General features: G+C 37.5%; 1 protein-coding gene across 2 annotated transcripts in view; it reads right to left on the bottom strand.

Moving 5' to 3' along the window:
* The window catches only part of LOC110467186 (zinc finger protein aebp2-like), a 98,660-nt gene that overhangs the window by 32,630 nt on the left and 48,242 nt on the right, over nt 1–17,788 (bottom strand). For both annotated transcript variants that reach the window (XM_021524162.1, XM_021524161.1), the window contains one exon: nt 3,446–3,529. In XM_021524162.1, coding sequence (XP_021379837.1) covers nt 3,446–3,529 — 84 coding nt within the window. The remainder of the gene's footprint in view (nt 1–3,445; nt 3,530–17,788) is intronic.

The following is a 17,788-nucleotide window of genomic DNA, read 5'->3' as shown; positions in this document are numbered from 1 at the left end:
GATCAAAACAATCTTAACACTTTCCCCCCTATATGTAACTTTAGTAGACTCTACCATGCATTGATCTGGATGAGTCCATTATGGTCTACAGTGGTAAAAGAGTTAATCTAAAAAAGGTAAAGATATGTAGGGAACGTTTATCCATCTCAACTGAACCAAATCCCCATCCCCTGGACATTACTCTCTTTTTAATAGATTTCAATTTTTGAAAAATACATAGAGGATATTTAATGATGTTTTCAGTAATAACAAATACATTTCACTCGTGTGGCTAATATATTTGTTATTACTGTTATTTGTTATTACCATTAAATTTTCTATTTATTACATGTTTAAAGCATAAAACATGAAAAATGGAATGCATTAAAAAAGGGCAAGAATCAGAAGCATAATAATTAGTGCCATATTCTAATGACGTCACGCTTGACAACAAGCCTGCGTGCCATTTTGAATGTGATACTACACGCAATTCCGACGTTTTCGGCTATTTCCTGGTATGATTGCTTATATTTTTTTTTATTAATTGTAAATACTAAGTGTGTGCATGTACCAAACATTTACCATAACAACCACTTATTCTACCATTGCTTCATTTGAATCTGAACAAAACATTGTTGCCTTTGAATGCAGCGAATAGAATATAACGATGTGATTGGTCAATACCAAAAAGTGATATTTTCACACTGAAAATATCACTTTTGATCACAGTGTGAAAAATATCAGTTTTTTTATCAAGTTGATAGAATCTTTTATATTTCACTAGCAAAAATGCAATAAATCATTTTCCATTTAACACATTTTTTATAGATGAAAAAGGCTATATACCAGGTAGGTAAAACCTAAGTTAGACAATAGGAAATAAAACCAGAATCCAGTTTAAAAGTCACATAACAGAACACTGTACTGTTAATAGGTTAACTACTTTGACAATACCTTACAGGACCTCCTAATCAGGGTCACCTGTGCAGCAGTGCCGGTGATATAAAACACACAGGTGTGACCACACACAACTGTCAATCTCCTCCATGTATCTGTGGTTACGTAATACCTTACCTCACCAAGACTCTCAAGTATGTGTCGGTGTACATAGGTACGCAACAATACTACTATAGCATGTGTCAGGCAGACAATTCAACCTCAGTCCTTATAGCTGATCTAGAAAGCATCACCCTTCCACAAAGTGACATTCTAATAGTCCTGGGTACCATAACATAACAGTAAAGCCAGTTGAAGACCTATCAATCCATCTTAGGTAGCTGTTAAGTGGTGAGTGGACAGGTCATTTCTTATATTACCTACATAATGCCTCTTACGTTTCTTTATTGACAAGTGGGAGTTATTAGGTGTTTTCTTTACATCCAAGGTAGACAAGTTTATTTCCTTACAAGATTATATGAATGCACACATACTGATGATGGTATCTACTGTGAAAGGCATGAGGGAGGAGGTTATACCCTTCATCAAATTTAGTCAAAATCCCTTCAGCTGTCCTTAATGAGTAGCTTTTTAAAAGGAATAACTGACAATAAATAGATGTCACACCACGGCATTAGCTCACTAGCTATACAATTTATGGTCTATATAGGCTTCCATAATACAGAGTTGAGATTAAACTATACACCTCATCATGTATATATAGTATTAATTAGTATGTGGACATTTTTGGATATTTTAGCTAAAAACAGCATTTCCAGACCAAGTGAAAAAGGATATAAGACTACAAGATCACTATCATTAGCAAATCTGATCTCACTTCAGGCATATGTATAAACTTTTGTAAGTAAGGAGGCAGACGATGACCTTGACCTTAATCTATCAAACATGTGCTGATGTCTTGGTACATAAAGCACAACCTTTGGATATACAAAACCCCTGGGTACACAGAAACTTGACATAAACACAGCTGTTCTTCCTGACTAGGGGAGTCACCAGGACAGAGGGAGCAGCATAGCTGTTTGGTTGTGTACATTACTGACCTAGTGGCCTATATGTGCTGTGGGATCAATACCCCATATCACACTCCATCTAACACACTGTTGACATTGTACACTGGCTTTACAGTTGTATAATGAGGTACTAGTGTTTAAATTCATGCTGCTCAATATATATATATATTTGATTTAATCAATGCAGCATGGCCAGCAGTGACGATCTGTATCCGGCCACCACCTATTACTGAGGAGGCATTTCTGTCCATATTGAATGATGACATACTGTTTCTTGTATTTCTGCTGACACAGCACAACGAGAAGACAAATGGGGTTAAAGCATTCACCTGGAAGGGCTGGTATATCAGTGGAATGAGTTCTGTCGAAACTCTCAAGTCACCAACACACAACAACCTTAGCTTTCCAGGAGTTGTCATTCTGGTACGCTATCATTACATTCTCTAAATAAGTGACTACAGCCATGCAATGTTATGTGACATGTAACCTACCCTATATGCCTTAGGGAGATTTTGATAGATTGGTAGACTATTAATGGATTTTAAGCAGCTAAATATGTGTCTGGCATCTCCCTCAGCAGAGAACATGTTCATCTTTCACAATATTTGCATTAATTGTATGGTATCGATATCATTTATGAAAATCATACCAATTATCATTAACAAAGAGGCCTAAGGGTCCTGCATCACTTGCCTGGTATTTGATTTATGGGCAACCATATTTATTGCTGAAATGCTCGAGAAGAAATCTATTGAAATTTTCAACACATTTGATGTTTCAAGGCTTTTCAAAGTATTCTCATTTTCAATTGTTTATTTCAAGACATATATCGAAATCAATGCTTTTTCAAGTCCTTAATAAACCCTGGCCTTTTTCAACAGCAAGCTAAAAGCCAATATACTGACTGAAATTAGACATCATGATTCTGAACAGAAATAAGTCATTTCAACTTTTAGCTCCTTTCACCCCCATGAACTAAGTGTTTGAATGTTATTTATATGACCAATATCGATAGCAAATATCATGAATCTAAAATCTTCTGTTTTATGAGAGTAAGTTATGATTATATCGGAAGTATTTGATGCATTTCAACCCTGTTATGTTAACTGTATGTCGAAGTATATTATTTGAATATTCAATCTGGCAAAATACATACTAAATAGCATGACCCTAAGCCTCATCTTTCTCGAGAAGAAATCAGTTCAAGAAATAGACAGACAATAGATTCCTTGTTAAAGCATAAGCTTGCAGGCGTTTTTTGCCAGGTGGACTGAAAACTTCCTTTTGGTTGTTTTTTCAGAGGCATCAAGAGCAAATATTATTTTCTTCATTTTTTTTTCTAAAATTCAAATGGATTATTTTGTATATCTAATGAAAATGTAGAAATTTAATTTCGCAGGAAAAAACATGTTCAAATTGAAATAAGCTGAACAGAAGCTTGTATCTTTCCTTAATACCAGAAGTATGGATTGGACCTCCAGGGAAAGGTTAGGTTGTACCTGGACACTCCATTTTTGTCGGAGAACAGGTCCACACAGGGGAAAGTGCACTGCGGCGTCTCCTGCTCCTCCTCCTTACAGTCTCTGTAACACACCAAAACATAGGCATTTATAGCAACACTGTATGTATAACACTGTATGTATAACACTGTATGTCAGCCATCACAATGTCAATGACTCCTTCGCTTTTACATACGATGACAGCAATACCCTTGGGGGTGACCATAGGCAATGTCACTCTCTAATTAAACAAATTCATTATTTATATATAAGGGTAACGCATACACCAAATAACAAGGGTCATCATAAGGGTAACACATACACCAAATAACTAGGGTCATCATAAGGGTAACACATACACCAAATAACTAGGTTCATAAAAAGTGTATCCACCTCACAAGAATCCATTAATTGTATGATTACATGTGTATGCCTTGAAGCGTTAATAATTTGCTGTAGAGAGCCCTACATGCTTGTCTACATGTGTGACACCAGGGAGACTTCTTAGTCCACTCACCCCTACATCTCTGTCAATTACAGGGGAGGTAACCTATGTCAATGATCTTTCTACGATGTAATGACGTATTTTTGTAAAATCAACAAAAACTTCTCCAATATCTGACACATTTACTGCCCTTTAATGAGCTTTCAGTTTGAAAGCCAGACAGACTGATTGGCAGGTCTAGATATATACATATGTACTAGCATGTAATAGGCACATTGTCATATAACATGACATGTAAGTTACATGTAGAAGGGACGTGTTTGTTAAAACACTTTAGAAAACCTACATACAACACTGACAAGTAGGTATATATCTACACTGTCAATTTATCTTAGTCATTATCACTTTTTCAGGCTCATATCGCATCATAATCACCAGCATAGTTGTTAGATGTAATACTGTTTGCACTGATTCCTGACTGAAATGCTTTTGACACCGTTTCATTAAATAAAGAGTCCAAAAATAGGTGACAGTTCTTCGATCAATTCTGCCCCACACAGAAGCAGTCTATAGCAATCAATGGTCTGTCTGTCGCCTATATGTACCTACGATCTAATAACGCTATCCGTACTTTGTAATTTTTTAGCTGCAGTTATACTTTGCTTTTTTCGCCCTCCATAGTCAGCAAATGTTTTTACACGGCCTGCTACATGTATATTTCATCATCACGGGTCTAGGGTGAACTTAACACCGGGCAAATAGGGATTTTATCAGTCAAGGAAAAAGGTTTGATTTAGCAAAAGTTTCTCGGTAAACAGTATTTATGCCTGGATATAATGAGATAAGCATGCTTACAACTTACAGTTTACATCATTTATAAGGTAATCGTCTATAACTTATAGGTTAACAAGTTCACACAACTTAGTTTTTAGGTAATTAAGAAAATCATTGTGAACTGTTCACAGCTGCATCTAATGAGAAACAAATTATATTTTATCACAATTGCCCATTTATCAACCCAGTCATCAGGAAATATCAAAATCAATTATCTTAATATCAACCAAAATATGGATCACACAGAACCTTTACAAACGAACTCCTGACAAATTACTTTCATTCTATCTGAGGTTATATATATATATTGATTGACTAGACCTGTTCACCTCTCAAGATTCACAGCCATTGTAGTGGTCCACTTCAGGCAAGGTAATCAGCATCAACACCATCAGTTGGGAAGTTTAAGTCAGTACCGATTATTGGCTTTACCTGTTCACTATCATACCTGGATATCTACCTGTCAGCCTCCATAGTCATCTGTACCAGAGATTCTGTAGCTGCTAGGTATACTACTGGCTAATGAAGGCAACAGCACTTACCTCAACTATCAGACTGTACATGGACCAAACACATGCCTATCACTACAAACATACCTACTTCTTATGTACCTAGAGGTCACTACATACACACCTAGAGGTCATTACATACACACCTAGAGGTCACTACATACACACCTAGAGGTCACTATATACACATCTATAGGTCCCTACATACACACCTAAAGGTCACTATATACACATCTATAGGTCACTATATACACACCTAGAGGTCACTACATACACACCTAGAGGTCACTACATACACACCTAGAGGTCACTATATACACATCTATAGGTCACTATTAACACATCTATAGGTCCCTACATACACACCTAGAGGTCCCTACATACACACCTAGAGGTCACTACATATACACCTTGCTGTCACAACATACACACAAAGGTCATTACATACACACCTAGATGTCACTACATACACACCTAGAGGTCACTATGTACACACATAGATCACTACATACACACCTAGAGGTAACTACATACACACCTAGAGGTCCCTACATACATACCTTGAGGTCACTATGTACACACATAGGTCACTACATACACACCTTGAGGTCACTCCATACATACCTAGAGGTCCCTACATACACACCTAGAGGTCACTACATAGATACCTTGAGGTTTACTGTATACACCTAGAGGTCACCATATACACCTAGAGGTCCCTACATACACACCTAGAGGTCACTACATACATACCTTGAGGTCACTGTATACACCTAGAGGTCCCTACATACATACTAATAATATAAGAGGTCACTACATACACACCTAGAGGTCACTACATACACATCTTGAAGTCACTTTGTACATAGCTTGAGGTCACAATATACACACATAGAGGTCGTTATGTACACACCTAGAGGTCACTATGTACACACCTAAAGGTCACAATGTACATATCATTATGTTTACATCTAAAGGTCCCTACATACACACCTTGAGGTAAACAACTAGGTCACAACATACAAATATAGAGTTCACAACATACACACCTAGGTCACTTCATACACACCTAGAGGTCACCCCATACACACCTAGAGGTCAGTCCATACACACCTAGAGGTCACCCAATACACACCTAGAGGTCACCCCATACACACCTAGAGGTCACCCCATACACACCTAGAGGTCCTTTCCACTTACTGGATGGTACTCATCATTATTACTTCATACACACCTACAGACTAGTATATGTCACTAAAGCTGATACTAAGATGAAGTTATACACAAACAGTCATTCAGAGGCAAGGTCGGCAGAAAATCACAATGACCTGATTCCAATTGACTATTTTCAAATCTCAATAGACTCTGCATTTCTTACCAGTCTTCCATACTGTACAAAGTGAACTGGTATATATATACAACTGTATATGGGTACCATACAGTCTGCCATGTTTCTAACACAGACACTCATTAGCATCAGTTCCAGAGAGCTGGCACAAACATAACCCACATAATGTTTTATGGAGACCAGTTATCATGTATACAAATTGGGCGCATCATGGTTTATATGTACCATATGCTGCTTACACTTCAGAATTATAAAGCCTGCTTCATGATCAATCAACAATATCTCGCTCTTCCATCCCAATATGGGTAAAATACAAACTTGTGTCTCCGACAAATCACAAAAAAATAAATACATTTGCTTGATATGCTTGTACAAATTTATTAAATTCAACACACAGTCACATATAACAACTAGCAATGACTTGAGAAGAAAACTCAGACACTGTATGGTATTGTACCAGAATGAGAACTGGTTCAATAACCTGTATGGTATTGTACCAGAACTAGAACTGGTTCAATAACCTATGTAAAACCAACCTTATACAGATTTGTACAATTATAGAATGTTCAACTCTCTGCTCTATCTACTTAAAATATACTCCAGCAAATTCAAAGAGACCATAGTATACAGAAAATGTATATACTAAGACCAGGGAAAACCACTGGCATTTGGCTCCAGGTGCTGAAGTGTGATGTTTGCTACACTATCATAACTAGCGCATTACACATTGAATATCAACAGTTTTAAAAGACAACAGATAAAACTATGTTAGATAGACACAGAATGATAAAATAGTGTAATACATAAAGAACTTTCATTTCAAGTCTAAAGTAACACAGGTTGTTAGATAGAATAGAATCAGTGATAACTACTTTCGAGTACTGTTTCCCCTGGTAATGTTACGTTACCAGACACTGGGTGTTACAGGTGCAGACTGAACCAGCTGAGACCCTTACATTGATTACTATGTACTCCTACAATTTACCTAGCTGGCAGATGTGATGACACAATTGCGGTAAAATAGTGCAGGGAATATCAATTTGTCAAGCTGTGGATATATAAATGCCACAAGGTTATTATCATTAAAAGATTGTGGCAGATTGCATTTTTTTACAGCGAATAATCAGTGAGCAATAAGTAAGAAAATAAATGCTGAGCTAATGAGAAAGAGGACATGCTGTCTGGTACCAGCTAACTTGATCAGTAAACTTGCTACAGCTGGCAATATATAGCTGTACCCTGTTTATATAGACTCCAGTGATGATACTCAACCCCCTTTATATAGACTCCAGTGAGGATACTCTACCCCCTTTATATAGACTCCAGTGATGATACTCTACCCCCTTTATATAGACTCCAGTGAGGATACTCTACACCCTTTATATAGACCCCAGTGATGATACTCTACCCCCTTTATATAGACTCCAGTGATGATACTCTACCCCCTTTATATAGACTCCAGTGATGATACTTTACCCTTTTTATATAGACCCCAGTGATGATACTCTACCCCTTTATATAGACTCCAGTGATGATACTCTACACCCTTTATATAGACCCCAGTGATGATACTCTACCCCCTTTATATAGACTCCAGTGATGATACTCTACCCCCTTTATATAGACTCCAGTGATGATACTCTACCCCCTTTATATAGACCCCAGTGATGATACTCAACCCCCTTTATATAGAGTTCAAGTTCAAGTTCAATTTGTTTTTTTAAGTGTCACATATCACAATTACATTTATGTTCATTAATACATATAAAATACTTGTACAAAATATAAATCAATTCCATTGGTACATATAAAATACTTGCAGTTGGCTGTTTCCTAAAACTTAAAATAGTTTGTTTAACATAAAAAAAAACAAAAAAACACCCGCTTGTAATAGGGATCAATATCGACATTAGATTATTGTGAGACTACCCTTCTTCTTATTATTAACATGTAGGTTGCAGTGACTCAAAGTGCGCTACCTTAGGGTTGGGGAGAGCCCTACCAGTGAAGACAGGTCGCTCTGCGCCACTGCAATCATACGATGTAACTATAGACTACAGTGATGATACTCTACTCCCTTTATATAGACCCCAGTGATGATACTCTATCCCCTTTATATAGACTCCAGTGATGATACTCTACCCCCTTTATATAGACTCCAGTGATGATACTCTACCCCCTTTATATGACTCCAGTGATGATACTCTACCCCCTTTATATAGATTCCAGTGATGATACTCTACCCCCTTCATATAGACTCCAGTGATGATACTCTACCCCCTTTATATAGACTCAAGTGATGATACTCTACCCCCTTTATCTAGACTCTAGTGATGATACTCTACCCCCTTTATATGACTCCAGTTATTATACTCTACCCCCTTTATATAGTCCCCAGTGATGATACTCTACCCCTTTTATATAGACTCCAGTGAGGATACTCTAACCCCTTTATATAGACCCCAGTGAGGATACTCTACCCCCTTTATATAGCCCCCAGTGATGATACTCTACCCCTTTTATATAGACTCCAGTGAGGATACTCTAACCCCTTTATATAGACCCCAGTGATGATACTCCACCCCCTTTATATAGACTACAGTGATGATACTCTACACCCTTTATATAGACCCCAGTGATGATGCTCTACCCCCTTTATATAGACCCCAGTGATGATACTCTACCCCTTTATATAGACTCCAGTGATGATACTCTCCCCCCTTTATATAGACTCCAGTGAGGATACTCTACCCCCTTTATATAGACCCTAGTGATGATACTCTACCCCCTTTTTATAGACTCCAGTGATGATACTCTATCCCCTTTATATAGACTCCAGTGATGATACTCTTCCCCCTTTATATAGATTCCAGTGATGATACTCTACCCCCTATAGACTCCAGTGATGATACTCTCCCCCCTTTATATAGACTCAAGTGATGATACTCTACCCCCTTTTTATAGACTCCAGTGATGATACTCTACCCCCTTTATATAGACTCCAGTGATGATACTCTGGGATATACCAACACAGCACCAGTTGTTTGTAATTGTGAATTCTGTCTTCCCATCAAGATCACTTCCCATGTGGAATTCAACATGTCATAAAATGCAACCTGTCAAGCATGTATATTTATTTTGTGAATTTCAGATTTAACATAAAACTACCTAGGTTGCCAAAAAAAATGAATTTGATAGCAGCAAGATGAAGATTTCCAGATCGGTGTAGATTTAAGCTGTATATAAAAACGCTCTGTAACTGACTATATAATGCAATGTAGGGAGAAAGGCCTGTCGATGAATTTATGATCTGAGGTATGGAGTGTGTCAACTATAATAATGTGTTAGGGGTTGCTGCAGACTTGTAGAGAGAAGATGCTGCCTTTATCCCACCAAAGAAGCTTACACATGTGACAGCACCATCACACTGCTGTAAAACCACTCCAATAGACCCGCAAGTCAACCTGAATAATTCATGATAAAAGGCGGCTGTAAAATGGTCTACTTTACATCAAAATGCAATAAAAATCTGTTATAAATATAATCATACGTCTTTAAGCCATAAATAGTCCTAACTGCTGCTGATGCTGGTAGTGAAAAGATTTTCCCGAGGAGATATAATACTTGGTTATCACACCTTATGAAATACATTCCATTACTTTTTGAATAAATGAAACTTTTCCTTTTAAGGTGAACAAGTTTTCTGTTTACGAAAACAGATGAGGAAAGATAATTCTTCAATAAAGTTGTGTGCTTTAGATCATCTCAATGAGGAAAATTGGTTGAACAAAAAGTATTCATTCAGAAATTAATTACATTTTGGAATATATACAATCCATTAAGTTCCAGTGATCAATCCATAAAAATTCAACCTCAGTATATCATAACACTAGGCATTTCATCAGTATATCATATACTTGTATGCCATCCATTTATCTAACCTTGGTAGATAATCCATCAGTACATCAACTGGTAAGCCATCCATTTATCTAACCTTGGTAGATAATCCATCAGCACATATATTTGTATGCCATCCATTTATCTAACCTTGGTGGATAATCCATCAGTACATAGACTGGTAAGCCATCCATTTATCTAACCTTGGTAGATAATCCATCAGTACATAAACTGGTAAGCCATCCATTTATCTAACCTTGGTAGATAATCCATCAGTACATAATTTTACTGGTAAGCCATCCATTTATCTAACCTTGGTAGATAATCCATCAGCACATATATTTATATGCCATCCATTTATCTAACCTTGGTAGATAATCAATCAGCACATATACTGGTAAGCCATCCATTTATCTAAACTTGGTAGATAATCCATCAGTACATAATTTTACTGGAAAGCCATCCATTTATCTAACCTTGGTAGATAATCAATCAGCACATATACTGGTAAGCCATCCATTTATCTAAACTTGGTAGATAATCCATCAGTACATAATTTTACTGGAAAGCCATCCATTTATCTAACCTTGGTAGATAATCCATCATCACATATATTTGTATGCCATCCATTTATCTAACCTTTGTAGATAATCCATCAGCACATATATTTGTATGCCATCCATTTATCTAACCTTGGTAGATAATCCATCAGTACATAGACTGGTAAGCCATCCATTTATCTAACCTTGGTAGATAATCAATCAGTACATATACTGGTAAGCCATCCATTTATCTAACCTTGGTAGATAATCCATCAATATCCAACCCTATCATCACACTGATGATAAAACTACTTTTATTAAACCAATAATAAAGTTGAGCATCAAAAGGGCTTAAGATTTACTAGAATATTTACGGTAATGACAGTTGTACATGCTTGCATTACCTTAAGACATGTGCACGTACATTACCGGAACAGCTGGTCCCATACACTTCCTATCTGCCTCCTTAAATACCCCTCAGAAGATAAAATTAAAACAAACTGAGCACCTTGCCGCCAGACCCCTATCTACAACCATATGATTGGTCCCTTTATAACTCTCAGCAGCATCAGTGTGTTTTAGGGGAATGTTTGCAAGGCAGCAAGGCAAGGTACTAGTTAGGTTTGGATATTTTCTTCTCCAGGTGCAACAAAAGGCTGGAGAGCCATGACACATGCACAAATCTCAGCCAAACGTACACACAAATGTGCAGGTCTCGCCAGCATAACAGCTCACTGAATTTCAATTCCTCTAATTCACTGAAGGAGAGCCATGGAACCCAAATCCTATTTAACAGACAAGAAGCATTCCCGCATGGTTAACTACAAATTATATGTCTTCCCCATTGATTTCCCGAGTCTCAGAAGCCTCCTTTATAATTAGATTGTACAATTTAGCATGATAATATCAAACTTATTTACAAAAATAGTGAAAAAGAATTGAAAACCTTAGATTAAACAAATCAAATCCCTTATTTTTTCCCATTAAATTATGTATGTGATTAGAGAGAAGTAAATAAATAAAAATAAAATGCAAAAGTAAGAAGCAAGAAGAGAGCTGGCTGTTTTGACATAAGGTGCTGATCTGTATGATAGGAGTGGTACACATCAGCTATACAACACCAGAAGCGAGATTAATCACTGGTATAGCCCTGTGGAGCGGCCACCTAGAAAGTGTGTCACTCATGTCAAATGTGTCATAAGCCCTGTCCTCCCTTCTTACATAGTTGATTGGCCACCCAGATATAAAGTTTGTTCTTCAAACAGACAATCTCAACTCACATATTGAGGGGGTTGGGGTGGTTTACCCATTTTTTTATGAGAGCTAAAATAAAAGGTTTAAGTCTGAATATGTGAGTTAACAGAAAAATATCATTACCATTTTTTTAGATAAGAAAAATGTGGGTTTTTTTTCAGTAATATTTCACTCCAGGGTAGATAATTCCATACATTTTTTCCTTCTGTAAATCTCACTATGGCTGGGTGATGTGGTTAGATACATGACAGGACAGCTGGCACTACTGTAATGGGTCCAGTACATCTCACGTCCTACCATACTTCAACAACACCGATTCCCACACCAACTGTTCAACGTTCTGTGACCAAACAACTGTCAAATGTTTCATGAACATTTACTATCAGGAGAACTAGGGGACAATCAACATAAAAACCCACCTTACTATGACATTTGAACAAATGGCAAATTAATTCAGTGAAATCATAATCCGAGTTCAAAACTGAAATGTGTCGCCTGCGGTCAGGTATTACTGGGAGCTTCAGCCTACCTTTGAAGAAGACATTAGTCTGAAGCCGTACCTTTTTGTCAGGTGTAAATTCGGTTAGGATTCTCCTCTGTGTGCTTATCATGGTCGAATCCACCTCAACATAAAATCTTCAGTGTAGACCACACAAAAGTAATAGAAATATCTGGTTATTATCGCAAATTTGCGAGGGAAAAAATATTACACCAACTGTTTGTTGCATGATAGCACAGCGCTTTATCATGGAGCATGAAATGGATCCATTTGTAATTACATAAGAATATGTTTTTGCTAAGTACTTGGAGAAAGCCAGGGGGGAGTGACTCATATACTTGTCTGCCAATCTTGTGAAAATGACAACACTGCATACCAACTACTTGTTAAAAGAAATCCCATATCTGTTAAATATTCCTAAGTCATCGTAAACAGAATTGGATCATTGGAAAGTCTAGCTCAAAGGCTGATTTTTTTCAATTGAAACATTTTTATTTATATTTTACAGACACTAACAAAAGGAAAATATAAATTCAATTAAAAATTATTTCTACAAGACAAATGAGTGATATTGTATGAAACCTCCATAGAAACTGACTGCCGTGTTGAATGTCATAACGGCCGACTTCAGACTTAATGTTATCTATGCAAATTGTGCAAATACTTTTCTTCCAAACACATTTATCTAATCCAGAACAATTCTCTGTGGTTAAACAGAAGGTGTGGCTCTACAATCCTAAAGCTGGTCCTCAAACCCATTCCAGGCCGTTTTGTACAATATTGCTGCGGCACACTTCTGATACTCCCGCGTGAGTTGGTGTGTCTCTCCGTCCGTGATGAGGGCCAACAAAATGCAATGATCATCCGATGCTTTTAGACTAATAACAATTACATAAATGTTCAAATTAACATAAAATCTTGGCTGAAAGAAAAATTTAATAAAAGTGATCTCCAGTGGGTCTCCAGTTTGTGTTTGCCTGCTGAATGCAGCATGGTCCTGGCACAAAGGCTACGGCACTGGAGGAACAGTAGGACAATGACAATAGGTATCGGTGTAGAGAACCAGCATACAGACTACTATACTACACACTACTTTACTGATGAAGCCTTCAGTATATACGTTTTCTTTTTCCTACAGTCAGTCTTATGTTTCCTGACTTTTGATTCTATCTTAATAACACACAGATGCAAATTATGGTAAAATATGCAGTGTTCCAAAACTGGGAACACAGTTTTACCAAACAGAGTAGAAGTGGGATGCTGAGCCTGATTATATTACACTTTGTGTGACATCATTGTTTTAAACAAAATACTTTCATACCTTCAACTTTGCAGTAGTTATGAAAATTAAACCGAACAATAGTTTTGATAATGTGTCCCTAGTTTTACAGGACAGTCACTATCCTTTGGTACTGGTGACACGGTCCTTTGGTGAGGAAACGGACGTCCTAGCTACAGCTACCTAGCACTGTCCTTGAGCTTCAACGGACGTCCTAACTACAGCTACCTAGCACTGTCCTTGAGCTTCACAGACGGCCCAACTACCGCTACCTAGCACTGTCCTTGAGCTTCAACGGACGTCCTAACTACAGCTACCTAGCACTGTCCTTGAGCTTCACAGACGTCCTAGCTACAGCTACCTAGCACTGTCCTTGAGCTTCAACGGACGTCCTAACTACAGCTACCTAGCACTGTCCTTGAGCTTCGACGAACGTTCTAGCTACAGCCACCTAGCACTGTCCTTGAGCTTCAACGGACGACCTAGCTACAGCTACCTAGCACTGTCCTTGAGCTTCGATGGACGTCCTAGCTACAGCCACCTAGCACTGTCCTTGAGCTTCAGTTAGAGGTAATGAATTATTCACACAAAGAAACAAGCTAGCACTTAATCAATGCCAGCGTACCAATGACCCTCTAACATTGTCAGGATCACACACAGCCATTAGTTTGTTTGCCTGATCTATAGATTAGAAAAATACAAGTTTTTATATTCTAAATTTTTAGGTTTCAATTTAACACGTACAAATCATATTGTGCCATATAAGTTATATTATTTTGGGAACAGGAAAAATAGATAGATCAATACAACTTAAGCAATAAACAATGTTATGTTGCCAAAATCTGCCAATCCCCAGACGTCCTCATGTCTGCTAACTACAGTGGGCCACTATTCGTTAGCAGATTCATACATTTAGCTACAAGAAAGTCTAATATTGTGATATTAGAAATAAGGAGAATGTATTGTTTACTATGAGGTTAAGCATATCAGTGTCCACAAGTACCTGAAGCAGCTCCTGGTAATTAAGACCTAAACTGGTTCAGCTACCACACAAAACTATGGCACTGATACCAACAGCATTGTCAATAGTTATCATACATATACTATGTTACATTTTCACTTTCTTCACTCTCCAAAATATTTTGTAAATTACCACTTGTATAGATTTTCTGTTCATGAGAAGCTTGGGTTTCTATATCTTAATGGATTATTTACATACAGCATATCAGCAGGTAAGATGAAGGTGTAATCACCTTGATTGCTACACCATCTACAGGGAACTTCTAAGGTTTACTTCTCATCTGGTGGCCATTCACTGCTTCTCCAACAGAAACATGTCCAAACAACAAAGATATCGACACAGGATCAAGATGGGGTTTCAAAATGACAACAATAACAACTTATTCAAAATGAAAAAAAAAAAAAAAAATCCCGGACCAGATCAGGTTCCCTCAGAAAGATGATAGACCTCCTCTAATTAATCAGTAGGAGTAATTGTAAACTATACAACCCTCCCTCCCCTATCTTCTGTTATTGTTTATTATACAACCCTCCCTCCCCTATCTCCTGTTATTGTTAACTATACAACTCTCCCTTCCCTATCTCCTGTTATTGTTTACTATAAAACCCTCCCTCCCCTATCTTCTGTTATTGTTTATTATAAAACCCTCCCTCCCCTATCTCCTGTTATTGTATACTATACAACCCTCCCTCCCCTATCTCCTGTTATTGTATACTATACAACCCTCCCTCCCCTATCTCCTGTTTTTGTTTACTATACAACCCTCCCTCCCCGATCTCCTGTTATTGTTAACTATACAACCATTAATCAGTAGGAGTAATTGTAAACTATACAACCCTCCCTCCCCTATCTTCTGTTATTGTTTATTAAACAACCCTCCCTCCCCTATCTCCTGTTTTTGTTTACTATACAACCCTCCCTCCCCTCTCTCCTGTTATTGTTAACTATACAACCATTAATCAGTAGGAGTAATTGTAAACTATACAACCCTCCCTCCCCTATCTTCTGTTATTGTTTATTAAACAACCCTCCCTCCCCTATCTCCTGTTATTGTTAACTATACAACTCTCTCTCCCCTATCTCCTGTTAGTGTTTACTATACAACCCTCCCTCTGTTATCTCCTGTTATTGTTTATTATACAACCCTCTCTCCCCTATCTCCTGTTATTGTTAACTATAAAACCCTCCTTCCACTATCTCCTGTTAGTGTTTACTATAAAACCCTCCCTCCCCTATCTCCTGTTATTGTTAACTATACAACCGTCCCTCCCCTATCTCCTGTTATTGTTTACAACCTTCCCTCTGTTATCTCCTGTAACTATACAACCCTCCCTCTGTTATCTCATGTTATTGTTAACTAAACAATCCTCCCTCTTTTATCTCCTGTTATTGTAAACTATACAACCCTCCCTCCCCTATCTCCTGTTATTGTTAACTATACAACCCTCCCTCCCCTATCTCCTGTTATTGTTTACAACCTTCCCTCTGTTATCTCCTGTAACTATACAACCCTCCCTCTGTTATCTCATGTTATTGTTAACTAAACAATCCTCCCTCTTTTATCTCCGGTTATTGTAAACTATACAACCCTCCCCCTGTTATTGTTAACAAAACAATCCTCCCTCTGCAATCTCCTGTTATTGTTAACTCTACAACCCTCCCTCTGTTATCTCCTGTTATTGTTAACTAATCAATCCTCCCTCTGTTCTCTCCTGTTATTGTTAAATATACAACTCTCCCTCTGTTATCTCTTGTTATTGTTAACTATACAACCCCCCTTTGTTATCTCCTGTTATTGTTAACTATACAACCCTCCCTCCCCTATCTCCTGTTATTGTTAACTATAAAACCCTCCCTCTGCCATCTCCTGTTATTGTTAACTATACAACCCTTACTCCATCACCTCCTGTTATTGTTAACTAAACAACCCTCCCTCTGCCATCTCCTGTTATTGTTTACTATAAAACCCTCCCTCTGCCATCTCCTGTTATTGTTAACTATACAACCCTTACTCCATCACATCCTGTTATTGTTAACTAAACAACCCTCCCTCCTTCCATCATTTCCTGTTATTGTTAACTATTCAACCCTCCCTCCCCTATCTCCTGTTATTGTTAACTATACAATCCTCCCTCTGTTATCTCCTGTTATTGTTAACTATACAACCCTCCCTCTGTTATATCCTGTTATGTTAACTAAACAATCCTCCCTCTGCCATTTCCTGTTAATGTTAACTGTTTTTCATTTGTGAAAAGTGATGTGCTTTACATGACAGTAGTAAGATTTACTGACCAAACCATGATCAGATTACCGTCGTTGGCTGCTTACATTCTAAGGTTTCCCTTCCTCAAAGATATTGTCTAATGATGAGATAGATTTCTTTAACAATGGATTCACACTGTAACTTATATTGATCTCAAATGACCTTGAACAGAAAAAGTGTTTACACAAAAACCTGTAGAAATCTCAAGTTGTGATATAACTTAAATTTGTATTTATTTTTTAATCCTAGATCATTGTCTGAATGGTGTTTAAGGACTACTCCTCAACACTGATCACAATGGACTTCTGGAGAGGACGCCTTTGTGTAATTAAGATACAGCAGATGCCTTCAGTATTTCATCTTTCAATCAAGAATCATATCAAAGTGAAATTTTCCATCTTAATTTTTACTGACGGCTCAATTGTTTATTTGCACCATGACAACAGGCACTG

This window comes from Mizuhopecten yessoensis, unplaced genomic scaffold (assembly GCF_002113885.1).
Source record: "Mizuhopecten yessoensis strain PY_sf001 unplaced genomic scaffold, ASM211388v2 scaffold11165, whole genome shotgun sequence".
NCBI lineage: Eukaryota > Metazoa > Mollusca > Bivalvia > Pectinida > Pectinidae > Mizuhopecten > Mizuhopecten yessoensis.
Note: the sequence above shows the minus strand (reverse complement) of the source record. Positions and strands in the feature narration are given on the sequence as shown.